This window comes from Triticum dicoccoides, chromosome 3B (genome assembly GCF_002162155.2).
Source record: "Triticum dicoccoides isolate Atlit2015 ecotype Zavitan chromosome 3B, WEW_v2.0, whole genome shotgun sequence".
Classification (NCBI taxonomy): Eukaryota; Viridiplantae; Streptophyta; class Magnoliopsida; order Poales; family Poaceae; genus Triticum; species Triticum dicoccoides.
The window spans coordinates 188,087,803-188,102,335 of record NC_041385.1 but is presented as its reverse complement, the minus strand read 5'-3'; the positions used below and the strand labels follow the sequence as shown (position 1 = coordinate 188,102,335).

The following is a 14,533-nucleotide window of genomic DNA, read 5'->3' as shown; positions in this document are numbered from 1 at the left end:
CGCTGGTGCGCCGCTGCCCGCAAGCCGCCGCACTCCACCGCCTCGCCCGCGCCACCGTAAGCCGCTGCCCCGCCGCCGCGAGTCGCCGCTGCCACCGCAAGCCGCTGCACCGCCGCCACGAGTCGCCGCTGCCACCACACTATCTCGTCCGATCCCGCCGTCGTCACCGCCGGCGATTTCTTTCGGTTAACCAGTAAAAACCAGATTTGGTTTTTCCCTCGGTTTTCTCCGATTTAGTTTTTTTTAGGGTCTTTCTCTCGGTTTTCCATTCGGTTCTAATTAGCGGAGGTTCGTCCGTTAATCCGCGATAGCGAACGTTTTCGTTCGTTAGGGTTTTGTAGCGAACGTTCATTCATTAGGTTTTTTCTTTTATTTTATTTTTTGGCCAGGGACCTATTCGTGAATAGTTTTATCGTGATTTAGCCCTTGATCTTTAAACTAGCAAACTTTTTACTCGTTTATCCAAATTATATGAAACCAGCGCCTAAATCTTCGTATCGTTCTGTTCTTTCTAGTTAACCAACTTGAACATGATTTTGGTACTGTAAAATTTGAGTTTAGTCCAGATTAGTAAACGATCTTGTTTCATTCGTATTTTGAGTTTCGTTGCTCTGTTTGAGTTGAATTTTTTTGCAAATCGTAGCTAATCACATGTACCTAATGTTAAGATCTAATTCACAAGTTAATATTTAGGCTCCGACTCTTGTTAGTTTAAGAAGTTTGCTTGTTTCATGTTCGATTTGGATCTTTTATCAGTTTTTCTCGTGTTTCGTTTGAGTGATTGCTTATGTATGCTATTTTTTGTCTACGCTAGTTACCCGGAGTGCGAAGCTTGTTACTATGTATCTTTAGAGTTTGCAGATCATCAGCAAGGCAAGTTACACTTTGATCAGACTCTTTTATACCCAGTTTTTACTATGCATTAGTATTATTCCTCAAACAATTGCATGAGTAGGATTGGGAACATGTGGTTTTGGTTGTAGTACTTGAGGTAGGAACCTAATACCTTTTGATCACCCCGGGAATATACATTATGCTTATTATTGCTTAGCCATGCTCGTAGACGGGGATTGGATCATGATTCACACATGGAAGTTTGAGAGTTATTTAATCATGGATAACATTAAGGTGGCAACTTTAATATACATCTGGGTGGATTGGTTGAGGCACCTGGGGAACCCAGTGTTGTCTATTTTGGAAACCCCGGAGTACCCATGTGATTATACTATGGAATGCCACCCAGGCTCAAAGGAATCATAAGATTATTCATGCTAGAAACTTCCATGTGCAGCCACAAGCCATTATGGGCCCTGGCATAGTTGAGTAAGTTGCGTGAGCTCTTGAAGAGGTGGACTAGCAGATGTAGGGGAAAGTAGGTGTACGGTCCGCCCAGAGTAGAGAGTTAATGCTTCAGAAAGACTATGTCTCGATCATCTGATCATGGATGCGGTCGAGTCTTGTGGGGAAAAGTGCGCAACCTCTGCAGAGTGTATAAACTAATCATGGTTAGCCGTGTCCCTGGTAATGGACATCTTGAGTATCTAGTACTTGAATCTATTGATGTGATCTCATCACGTTACTTAAATTAATTTGATTTGGGATAATGATGATACCTTTAATTGGGATTTGAGTTGGGGTTACCTTCTCAAATAATGGGCAACTTGGGAGTAGTTAAATAAATTTATTCCTTTGTTGTAGGGAAAAACTAGCTTTATTCAAAAATCATGAAACTTACAGCTTCCACCAGCCAAATATTGCATGTAGATGTAGTTATTGCATTTCATTACTTTACAATGCAACTCTGCCAACATATTCAATGTGCTGACCTACATGGCTGCAACGTCTCATGTTGCAGACTACTCAGACAACGAATAAGGTGCAATAGGTCGTTGTTTTTCACTCAGCTATGCCGTTGGAGTTGATGGACTCATTTACCCTTCGAAGCTTCCGCAGTTATTTAGTTTAGATGGCCTTCAGCCATGATATTTTTGTGTAATCATACTCTTTATGAGGACTCGATGTAATAAGTTTGCGATTGAAACTCTGTTATAATTCCTCAAGTACTGTGTGTGTCAGCATTACCAATCCAGGGATAACACTAATGCACAGAGAGTTGACCATTCGAGGTCTGGTCGCTACAATGGGTATATCTACTTAATGAAACATAAGTCTGAAACATTTGAAAAGTTCAAAGAATTTCAGAGTGAAGTGGAGAATCATCGTAACAAGAAAATAAAGTTTCTACGATCTGATCGTGGAGGAGAATATTTGAGTTACGAGTTTGGCCTTCATTTAAAACAATGTGGAATAGTTTCACAGCTCACGCCACCTGGAACACCACAGCGTAATGGTGTGTCCGAACGTCGTAACCGCACTTTATTGGATATGGTGCGATCTATGATGTCTCTTACCGATTTACCACTACCGTTTGGGGGTTATGCATTAGAGACAGCTGCATTCACGTTAAACTGGGCACCATAGAAATCCGTTGAGACGATGCCTTATGATGTATGGTTTGGCAAGAACCAAATTTGTCATTTCTTAAAGTTTGGGGATGCGATGCTTATGTGAAAAAGCTTCAACCTGATAAGTTCGAACCCAAATCGGAGAAATGTATCTTCATAGGATACCCAAAAGAAACTGTTGGGTACACCTTCTATCACGGATCCAAAGGCAAGATATTGGTTGCTAAGAATGGATCCCTTCTAAAGAAGGAGTTTTCTCTCGAAAGAAGTGAGTGGGAGGAAAGTAGAACTTGATGAGGTAATTATACCTTCTCCCGAATTGGAAAGTAGTTCATCAGAGAAATCAGTTCCAGTGATTCTTACACCAATTAGTGAGGAAGCTAATGATGATGATCATGAAACTTCAGATCAAGTTACTACCGAACATCGTAGGTCAACCAGAGTACGATCTGCATGAAAGTGGTACGGTAATCCTATTTTGGAAGTCGTGTTACTAGACCATGATGAACCTACGAACTATGAGGAAGCGATGATGAGCCTAGATTCCATGAAATGGCTTGAGGCCATGAAATCTGAGATGGGATCCATGTATGAGGACAAAGTGTGGAATTTGGTGGACTTGCCCAATGATCGGCAAGCCATTAAGAATAAATGGATCTTCAAGAGGAAGACAGACGCTGATAGTAGTGTTACTATCTACAAAGCTTGACTTGTTGCGAAAGGTTTTCGACAAGTTCAAGGAGTTGACTACGATGAGACTTTCTCACCCGTAGCGATGCTTAAGTCTGTCCGAATCATGTTAGCAATTGCCGCATTTTATGATTATGAAATTTGGCAGATGGATGTCAAAACTGCATTCCTGAATGGATTTATGGAAGAAGAGTTGTATATGATGCAACCAGAAAGTTTTGTCGATCCAAGGGTGCTAACAAAGTGTGTAAGCTCCAACGATCCATTTATGGACTGGTGCAAGCCTCTCGGAGTTGGAATAAACGCTTTGATAGTGTGATCAAAGCATATGGTTTTATACAGACTTTTTGGAGAAGCCTGTATTTACAAGAAAGTGAGTGGGAGCTCTATAACATTAATATTATATGTGGATGACATATTGTTGATTGGAAATGATATAGAATTTCTGGATAGCATAAAGGGATACTTGTATAAGAGTTTTTTTTAAACAGACCTCGGTGAAGTTGCTTACATATTGGGCATCAAGATCTATAAAGATAGATCAAGACGCTTGATAAGATTTTTCAACGAGTATATACCTTGAATTTTTTTTGAAATAGTTCAAAATGGATCAGTCAAAGAAGGAGTTCTTGTCTGTATTACAAGGTGTAAAATTGAGTAAGACTCGAAGCCCAACCACGACAGAAGATAGGAAGAGAATGAAAGTCATTTCATGTGCTTCAGTCATAGGTTCTATAAAGTATGCTATGTTGTGTACCAGACCTATTGTGTACCTTGCCATGAGTTTGGCAAGGGGGTACAATAGTGATCTAGAAGTAGATCACTGGACAACAGTCAAAATTATCCTTAGTGAGGACTAAGGAAATGTTTCTCGGTTATGGGGGTGATAAATAGTTCGTCGTAAAGAGTTACATCGATGCAAGCTTTTACACCGATCCAGATGACTCTAAGTCTCAATCTGGATACATATTGAAAGTGGGAGCAATTAGCTAGAGTAGCTCCGTGCAGAGCATTGTAGACATAGATTATTTGCAAAATACATACGGCTCTGAATGTGACAGACCCGTTGACTAAACTTCTCTCACAAGAAAAACATGATCACACCTTAGTACTCTTTGGGTGTTAATCGATGTGAACTAGATTATTAACTCTAGTAAACCCTTTGGGTGTTGGTCACATGGCGATGTGAACTATGGGTGTTAATCACATACAAATGTGAACTATTGGTGTTAAATCATGATGACTACTACACAACCTTCTTCTTGTAGACGTTGTTGGGCCTCCAAGTGCAGAGGTTTGTAGGACAGTAGCAAATTCCCTCAAGTGGATGACCTAAGGTTTATCAATCCGTAGGAGGCGTAGGATGAAGATGGTCTCTCTCAAGCAACCCTGCAACCAAATAGCAAAGAGTCTCTTGTGTCCCCAACAAACCCAATACAATGGTAAATTGTATAGGTGCACTAGTTCGGCGAAGAGATGGTGATACAAGTGCAATATGGATGGTAGATATGGGTATTTGTAATCTGAAATTATAAAAACAGCAAGGTAACTAATGATAAAAGTGAGCATAAACGGTATTGCAATGGTAGGAAACAAGGCCTAGGGTTCATACTTTCACTAGTACAAGTTCTCTCAACAATAATAACATAATTGGATCATATAACTATCCCTCAACATGCAACAAAGAGTCACTCCAAAGCCACTAATAGCGGAGAACAAACGAAGAGATTATGGTAGGGTACGAAACCACCTCAAAGTTATCCTTTTTGTTCTATCTATTCAAGAGTCCGTAGTAAAATAACATGAAGCTATTCTTTCCGTTCAATCTATCATAGAGTTCATACTAGAATAACACCTTAAGACACAAATCAACCAAAACTCTAATGTCACCTAGATACTCCATTGTCACGTCAAGTATCTGTGGGCATGATTATAAGATATGCATCACACAATCTCAGATTCATCTATTCAACCAACACAAAGTACTTCAAAGAGTGCCCCAAAGTTTCTACCGGAGAGTCAAGACGAAAACGTGTGCCAACCCCTATGCATAGGTTCATGGGCGGAACCCGCAAGTTGATCATCAAAACATACATCAAGTGGATCACGTGATATCACATTGTCACCAAAGATAAGCACGGCAAGACATACATCAAGTGTTCTCAAATCCTTAAAGACTCAATCCGATAAGATAACTTCAAGAGGAAAACTCAATTCATCACAAGAGAGTAGAGGGGGAGAAACATCATAAGATCCAACTATAATAGCAAAGCTCGCGATACATCAAGATCGTGCCATAGAGAGAACACGAGAGAGAGAGAGAGAGAGAGACCAAACACATAGCTACTGGTACAGACCCTCAGCCCCGAGGGCGAACTACTCCCTCCTCGTCATGGAGAGCGCCGGGATGATGAAGATGGCCACCGGTGATGGGTTCCCCCTCCGGCAGGGTGCCGAAACGGGCTCCCGAGAGGTTTTTGGTGGCTACAGAGGCTTGCAGCGACCGAACTCCCGATCTATCTTGTTCTTCGATGTTTTTAGGGTATATGGGAATATATAGGCAAAAGAAGTCGATCGGGGGAGCCTCGAGGGGCCCACGAGGGTGGAGGGCGCGCCCAGGGGGGTGGGCGCGCCCCCTATCTCGTGGCCTCCTCGACACTTCTCTGGCTTGCACTCCAAGTTCCCGGGATTGCTTCTGTTCCAAAAATAACTTTTCCGAAGGTTTCATTCCGTTTGGACTCCGTTTGATATTCCTTTTCTTTGAAACACTGAAATAGGCAATAAAACAGCAATATGGGCTGGGCCTCCGGTTAATAGTTTAGTCCCAAAAGTAATAAAAAAGTGTATAATAAAGCCCGTAATCATTCAAAACAGATAATAAAATAGCATGAATGCTTCATAAATTATAGATACGTTGGAGACATATCAAATCACATGGTGATGTGAACTAGATTATTGACTCTAGTGCAAGTGGGAGACTGAAGGAAATATGCCCCAGAGGCAATAATAAAGTTATTATTTATTTCCTTATTTCATGATAAATGTTTATTATTCATGCTAGAATTGTATTAACCGGAAACTTAGTACATGTGTGAATACATAGACAAAATATAGTGTCCCTAGTATGCCTCTACTTGACTAGCTCGTTAATCAAAGATGCTTATGTTTCCTAACCATAGAAATGTGTTGTCATTTGATGAACAAGATCACATCATTAGGAGAATGACGTGATGGATATGACCCATCTGTTAGCTTAGCATTATGATCGTTACAGTTTCATTGTTGCTGCTTTCTTCATGACTTATACATGTTCCTCAGACTATGAGATTATGCAACCCCCGAATACCGGAGGAACTCCTTGTGTGCTATCAAACATCATAACATAAATGGGTGATTATAAATATGCTCTACAGGTGTCTCCGAAGGTGTTTGTTGGGTTGGCATAGATCGAGATTAGGATTTGTCACAACGTGTTTCGGAGAGGTGTCTCTGGGCCCTCTCGGTAATGCTCATCACTATAAGCCTTGCAAGCATTGTAACTAATGAGTTAGTTGCGGGATGAAGTATTACAGAACGAGTAAAGAGACTTTCCAGTAACGACATTGAACTAGGTAAGATGATACCGATGATCGAATCTCGGGCAAGTAACATACCGATGACAAAGGGAACAACGTATGTTGTTATGTGGTTTGACCGATAAAGATCTTAGTAGAATATGTAGGAGCCAATATGAGCATCCAGGTTCCACTATTGGTTATTGACCGGAGATGTGTCTCGGTCATGTCTACATAGTTCTCGAACCCATAGGGTCCACACGCTTAACGTTCGATGATGGTATGTATTATGAGTTATGTGTTTTTGATGATCGAAGTTTGTTCGGAGTCCTGGATGAGATCACAGACGTGACGAGGAGTCTCGAAATGGTCGAGACATAAAGATTGATATATTGGACGGCAATATTCGGACACCGGAAGTGTTCCAGAGAGTTTCGGGTAAAACCGGAGTGCCGGAAGAGTTACCGGAACCCCTCGGGGAACTAATGGGCCACATTGGGCCTTGGTGGAGAGAGAGGGGGGGCGGCCAGGGCAGGCCACGCGCCCCCTCCCCCTTGGGTCCGAATTGGACTAGGGAAGTGGGGGGGCGCCCCCCTTTCCTACTCCCTCTCCCTCTCCTTTCTTTCCCCTCTCTTCCTCTTGGTGGAATCCTACCAGGACTAGTAGTCCTAGTAGGACTCCCCTCTTGGGGCGCGCCCTAGGGGCCGGCCAGCCTCCCCCTTACTCCTTTATATATGGGGGCAGGGGGCACCCTAGAACAGACAAGTTTCTCTTAACCGTGTGCGGTGCCCCTCCTTCACAGTTACACACCTGAATCATATCATCGTAGTGCTTAGGCAAAGCCCTACGCCGGTAAAATCATCATCACCATTGCCATGTCGTCATGCTGACGGAACTCACCCTCGTCCTCAACTGGATCAAAGAGCACGAGGAACATCATCAAGCTGAATGTGTGCTGAACGCGGAGGTGTCGTACGTTCGATACTTGATCAGTTGGATCGTGAAGAAGTTCGACTACATCAACCGTGTTATTGAAACACTTCCGCTTTCGGTCTACGAGGGTACGTGGACACACTCTCCTCTCTTGTTGCTATGCATCACCTAGATAGATCTTGCGTGATCGTAGGATTTTTTTTTGAAATTACCGCGTTCCCCAACACCTCCACGTAGAGGTCCATCATCTCCTTGTCAATCTCCTCTTGATGCGATTGATCTCCTCCTGCGCCAGCTGGCCCTTCTTCTTCGCTGGAACCTCCTCCTCATCGCCTTTGGCAGCCGCCGCTGCCTGCGCCACCGCCTTACTCCTGGTGATGCGGACAGACTCCTTCCGCTTGGTGGTGCACGACCTCGGTGCGCTCTCCCCCCCTGGAGCATGGTAGCGCTGCGTCAGCACATACTCCTCGCCACCGGACACTGCTACCTTCGCTGCCCTCTTGGATCCGCTCCTGGTGGTGCACACCTTGGACGAATTCGAACCCCCCTCACCTGCCATCGCTCTCTTTCTTGCGCCTAAACTCACCATGTCGCGGGATCTGGGGGGGGGAGATTGGAGGACCCTAGGATTGGGGGTGGAGAAGCTCGTGTTGTTTGGGGATTATAAAGGCCACCATTGGGCTGAGTGGGAGTCGATGTGCTGGCGAATCACGACCCTCTGGGCTTCCATAATTGGGCCACAATCCCGCGCAGCCTAGCATATGCACCATATCTAAAAGTAAAACATATTTCTCAAAAAAATATCTAAAAGTAAAACATTTCCCTAAAAAAACTAAAAGAAAACATCATGTCGGGTAAGATACGGAATTTCCTAATTGACGCTCAATGCGCCAAATTGCCGAACGCATATGGACTAGCGAGCGAGCAACCTAGTGGGCCGGCCCATTAGTAAGCCTAAGATTTTCTATACTATCTCTACCAGTTTTGAGAAGGTTTCCGAACCGTTTTTTCTTCAGCTTTTGTTTATTTTTACTTGTTTTTCTGTTTTATTGATTTTTTCGTCTCTATCATTTTTCTGTGTCTTTTTTACTTTATTTCTTCTCGTTTTCATGTATTGATTTTTCAGGATTTCAATATTTGTTCGAAATTTAAAAAAATCATCTTTTAAAAAAAATCACATTTTTAGAAAAATATTTGGAATTTCAAATTTTCTTTAGATTTTTAGAAAATGTTCAGAAATTGAAAATCTGTTCACCTGTCAAAATTTGTTTTCTATTATTTTTTCAAAAATAGATCATATTTCAAAAGTTGTTTGTGCTTTTTGAAAATGTTCGCAATTTGAAAAAATGTTTGGTTCTTCCTAAAAATATTCCTGAGTTCAATTTTTGTTCAAGGTTTCAAAACTTGTTCCTGTTTTAAAACATTGTTCATAGATCCAAAAATGTTCACTTTTAAAAACAAATTCAGGGTTTCAAAAATTGTTCATGTTTTAAGAAACATTTCAAAAAATGATCACATTTATCAAATTGTTCACCGACTCAGAAATGTTTGTGTTTTTAAAAATGTTCACATTTTCATCAAATTTTCAAAAAAATTAAATTTGTTTGCAAATTTGAAATGTTTGTGTTTAAAAAAACACTTTTTAAAAGCAATCACATTGAATTTATCGAAAAAAGTTAAAACCTATCACAGCTTATAGTTCTTATAAACCGCGTTGCTTATGTGTACATGGATGGTTTTCTAGTACAGTGGTGAGCTACTACAGTTGACAACCGGAGGTCCGTGGTTCTATTAATCACCTCCGTAGTTTTATTCTCCATGTTTTTTTCACTCTCTACGTTTTTCTAAAAGACAAACATTTTTCAAATTTGCAAACAAAATTCTAAAAAAATTGAAAACTTGATGAAAATGTGAACACTGATAGTATAGTTACACGTGTGAGCTTGTTTCGCACACAACTTTGCAAACAATGAAGACCACTACAGCATATTGATGTCATTGTAAGACCCCGGCATGCAAAAAAAAAGAGTGTCAAATCCAGTTGTATTGTGATGCAACTACTTTAAGAATGATTGTGGGCTTTTTACAATGACTCTGATATTGCCCTTATTGAGCATATGTGCAGTACTTTCATTCTCCAGTGCATGCAATCCAAAGATCCAAGCATACTAAAAAGCTCTTGCTTCTTCAAGTGCTATGAGCTTTGTTGTGTCTGTGTCATTTGGTTCTCTCAAGTACTCTGGTGTAAACACCTTGATCACTGCAGTAGCAAATCTAACCATGGCCTCCAGACATGTTCTCTCAGACATCTGGAGGTAATCGACCGTAAATCTGGGGTCGTGCCATAGCCAAGTACCCTCATAGCACTTCTGGTGACCAGAGAACCTGTTGCTTTCAACGACATGCTTTCTTCAGCTCGAATCAATCATCATAGGCCCAAACACCTGGTAGATGTGTTCGAACACATGTCGTTGCATTTGAAATCTACGATGGAAATAGGGTTTGAATAACGCATCGGGGGCAAAGTAGTAGTCGTACAACATCATATGCCCTAGTGCCCTCTGTCGATTCAACACTCTATGTCCCTTTGTTGAACCATTGGTGTTGAGAACATGCCGCCTATGCATGCTCTACATCTTCAAGAACCACCCTCCGGGGTGTCAAAGTCCGACGTGGCGGACGTCTCGACTCTACCAAACCTTCCTCTAATTTGGTGTCGGTTTGCAGGATTTCAGTCGTTCAGACCAGTCTAAATAATTTTGGTGATATGACTAAAAATGCTTAGACGACGTTTATGACTTGATTAATATTTTCATGAGGTGCACCAAGACTTCCCCGCTATGAAAATTATTCTTTGGTTCCGTCGGCCCCTTAACACCCTACATGATCCAGCTGTACCCGTCACCACGGCATAATTTTACAGGCTGAGACACATTTTTAGAAATGACCAAGATTAGTTTGTTTGACATAATGTGAACGTTTTATGACAATCCTTTTACCTAGCATTTTCTTACGGACAACGATAGGCGCCGGCGCACTGGCCCAATTTTCGGCCGGACGCGCCCTACCCGTTAGATTCGCCCAACCCAAACCGTACGATTCTCTTCTTCCCCCGCGACCAACATCTGGCGTTTGCCCCAAAAAACACCAGAGACCAGCAACGCTCTTTCGCTCGCGAGCGTCGCCGCCGCCCACCCTGCTTGGACCATCTGTGACGCTGCTCATCTCCTCGCCGTCGTCGGTGCTCATCCCACCTCGCCGCATGGCCGCCGGGGTTGCAACATGGACGCCAGTGGGTCCCAGCGCATGGTCGCCATGGATGCAGCTCCAGAACAGGCGGGTTCCAGCGCATGGTCACCATGGTTGCGGCATCCCCGGCGTCCTCGCCTCTGGCTCGCCGCCGTTGCCATCTTGCACCGCCATGCCCTGCAAAAAGATCTAAAAAGCAACAAAAGACCTCCCAGTACTCACTTGAAGCAAAACAAATTTGCTGTTCCAGCAAAACTTAATGATAGTTCCAGCCAAATGTCGTCATCGCTTGTCGCTACCGAAAAAACCCGATGCAACTCTCCATCGTGCTTGTCCCATCGCCGGTTGTAGCAAAACAAATTGCCGGTGGCAGCTACCCGCCCGCTTTGCCGGTTCCAGCAAAACACAAATTTAGCCTCTCGCATGTATCAAAAAAAAAAAAAATACCGATTCCAGCAAACTGAGACATGGCTCCAGCAAAACACAAAAGTGCAGCCTCTCACAAGTATCAAAAAGAAATATCAGTTCCAGCAAAACTGAAACATGGTTCCAGCAAAAAACAAAAATGCAGACTCACGTATGCATCAGAAGAAAATGCCGGTTCCAGCAAATTTGGGGCATGGTTCCAGCAAATTGGGGCATTGTTCCAGTAAAACAACAATGATGCATCATCTCACATGCATAAAAAATGTCTGATGCAGCAAAACTGGGATATGGTTCCAGCTCCGCCGCTTGCTGGTTGCAACTCCGCACTAGCAGGGGCCAGCTTTGATGCTCGCCGGTTTTGCGCATGGGAGGTTCACCATCACCGACGTGGTACACCCCCTCGCAGCACCGCCTGCACGCGGCCGCGCCTGCAGCTCACCTCCTGCATCGTCTCCTCCTTCCTCAGTCGATCTACTCGAGCGCGGAACACCTCTCCCTAGTTCGTTTCTCATGTGCGTGGAACCATGGCGCGTGGCCGCCCTCCCCGACGATTTGCCTGAGCTTGGTCTGGAGGAGTAGGTGGCAGCCATGGCTTTCTCGCTAATCTGGAGCAGAGGAGGGGGGGCTCGCTCTGCAAGAAGAACGGAAGGACGGGAAGAGAGCGGAGGGGATAAGGTTGCTCACGAGCGGCGCATGGTCCCACCCACAATCACGCGTGTCCGTTGGCTGGCTAGGTGATGTGGCGCAAATCGATCAGACGCTGTTGCCCGCGACCGGCCGAGCATTCGGCCGGTGTGCCGATTGTAAACACTTACCTTTTCTTACATAGCGAATCACGTAACAATTTTTTTGCAACGAGCCAGCGAGCGGGGAGTTCCCGAGATTCCGCGCAAATCCTCTCCTCATTTCTCAGAGACCCCTCCCACACACAAAAACGAAGCACACGCAGCCTCCTCCACAGCCAATCCGACGCTAGGGTTCTGCCGCCACGTCCCGCCGGCGCCGCGGTCGCCAGAGATGGACGCCGCGGAGATCGCGGAGAAGGTCCGCGCGCTCGAGGCCGCGCTCGCCGCCAAGGCCTCCCGCATCTCTGACCTGGAGACTAGGGTCTCCCTCCTCGAAGCCGAGAACACGCGCTTCAGGAAGGCCGTGCCCAATGTACAGTCAATGGATCATTCAGGCAACCAGGGCCCAACCTTCGGCCGATTGGACGAGGGTTTCGGCGGAAACAAGCAAAACTCAGTGGGGGGCCATCTGGTGAATGGTTCTGCAGAGGTCAGTGACGGCGGGCCAGAGAGGATGGCTGTTGGGGTCGCCATTAGGAGTAGCGCGGAGGAGAGCCTTCTTGCTGTCCCGGCTCCTTGGAAGCGCACAGTGCCGCCAGTGATTGGCGAGAGCGGCGGCGAAGACGAGATTGAGGATGCTGATGTGGGTCTTGAGGATGATGATGTTTCGATTATGCCACGAGGCAACAAGCGTAAAGCGATGATTACCAGCGATAGCGACGACGAGGACTGGAATGACAAGGATGGTAAAGTGCAGGAGAAGTTAGGTGTTACACCCGGTGGAAAGCGTTTGTTACGTGGACTCAGTGATGATGAAGATGATGCTGAGGATGTTCGTGTGGTTAGGCCAGAGCATGTGCCATGTGTAGCTGAGACAGGGATTGAAGATGAGGACAAGGACGAGGATGATGGAACCTACATTCGTGAAGTGCTTCCGAAGATGAAGGACAAGAGGGGGAGTAGAGATTATGGTGAATTGGGTGAAGAGTATGTGGAGAGTGAGGATGATTCAGCAGAAGCCAGCAGTATGGAAGGATTTATAGATGATGAGGACTGTTCAGAAAATTATAATGAAGAGCCTGTTGAGCCAGAAGAGTCTGACGGTTATGTGAACTATAAAGATGTTATGGATGCGCTACGTCGCAAAAGGAATGCTAATGGTAAGGGCTGGGACTATGAGGCAGAGATGCTCTCAGCATTTGAGGAACAAGCTGAACTTTGCTTGAAAGCTGTATGCGCCCTCTACCGAAAGCAAACTGAGGAAGAACAGTCAGTTAAAGCCAGTATGGTGCATAATGGACAAGGATTTAACCAGATGGATGCTGTTAGGTATTCCCTCAGTATAATTAATTTATGTATATGCATTGCTAGTATAAACTGTAACTGATAGCTCTGTAATTATTTTACACAATTATGCATGCTGCATTTGTGATTTAGCTTTACCTCAACATAATTTGTGCCGCTAATTGCCTGCAAAATGTAGACTTAAGAAGGAGACTTGCCTTGTTTGTCATGATAACTTATTAACTTTCATCTACACCTTATCAATTCCAAAAGTACAGTTTTAGGTAAGAAGAGATTCCCTGAGTGTATTAACAGACATCCCTCATGACGGTTGATGTGTTGACCATACCTTATACTGATTTTGATGTTCAGTTCTATTTGGAAAGTACCTCAGCTTTCCATGTACATTGTAGGGCCTTGTCAGACTACATTGGTGTCAAAATTGAGCTACCTTGATTACTGTTAAGGATCCTCATAATCACGTGTACAGGGCGCCCTGACTAGCGCTCATTGGTGGTGTATTTGTTCGGGTTCTCAAGTTTAATTTTTGGTCATTTGGTGTAATGGATTAATAAATACCTAACATAATTATATTTGTGACCATTGAATAATAATACACATCAAGCATATGTAGTATTTACTTCTGTCTTCATTTTACAATGTATGTATCGCTCCAATCATAAGAGAAGATCAAGTGCTAGAATTCAATAAGAGTTTCTGTTTGTCTCATGATGCAAATTGTTTTCTTTGTTTAGGGGATCTCACATAGCAGAGTTTCTTCTGGATGGTGATGCTCTTGGATCGCCTAAGAAAACTGTCGACGATTTGGAAAAATACGACAAATATGCTCTCAAGTTCTGTCAGAGAATCGCTAGGCGTTACTCTAAACAGCTGTTTGCGATATATCAGAACAAGGAGGACCCCTACTTTCCCTGACTGGTAATGCTAACTCCAGATGCTGACCTTTGTGTGGCCCTTGTAATATTTTGCATACTCAAGCCTGTCCCAGTCATTTTTGTGTATATACACGTTCAGTTGTCGTTTCTTCTGATGCAGTTAGGGCATGCTAAAGTTAGTTTTGGGGGATGGTAACCATCCTATGTAAATCACTAGGATGCATGTTTTTAAGAAAAGTGGTTGTCTGATC

General features: G+C 43.9%; 1 protein-coding gene across 1 annotated transcript; it reads left to right on the top strand.

Moving 5' to 3' along the window:
- Positions 1–12,212: 12,212 nt before the first annotated feature.
- LOC119281129 lies at positions 12,213–14,533 on the top strand. The gene is made up of 2 exons (XM_037561748.1): positions 12,213–13,431; positions 14,142–14,533. The coding sequence occupies exons 1-2, from the start codon at positions 12,335–12,337 to the stop codon at positions 14,320–14,322; spliced, it is 1,278 nt and encodes a 425-aa protein (XP_037417645.1). The 5' UTR covers positions 12,213–12,334; the 3' UTR covers positions 14,323–14,533.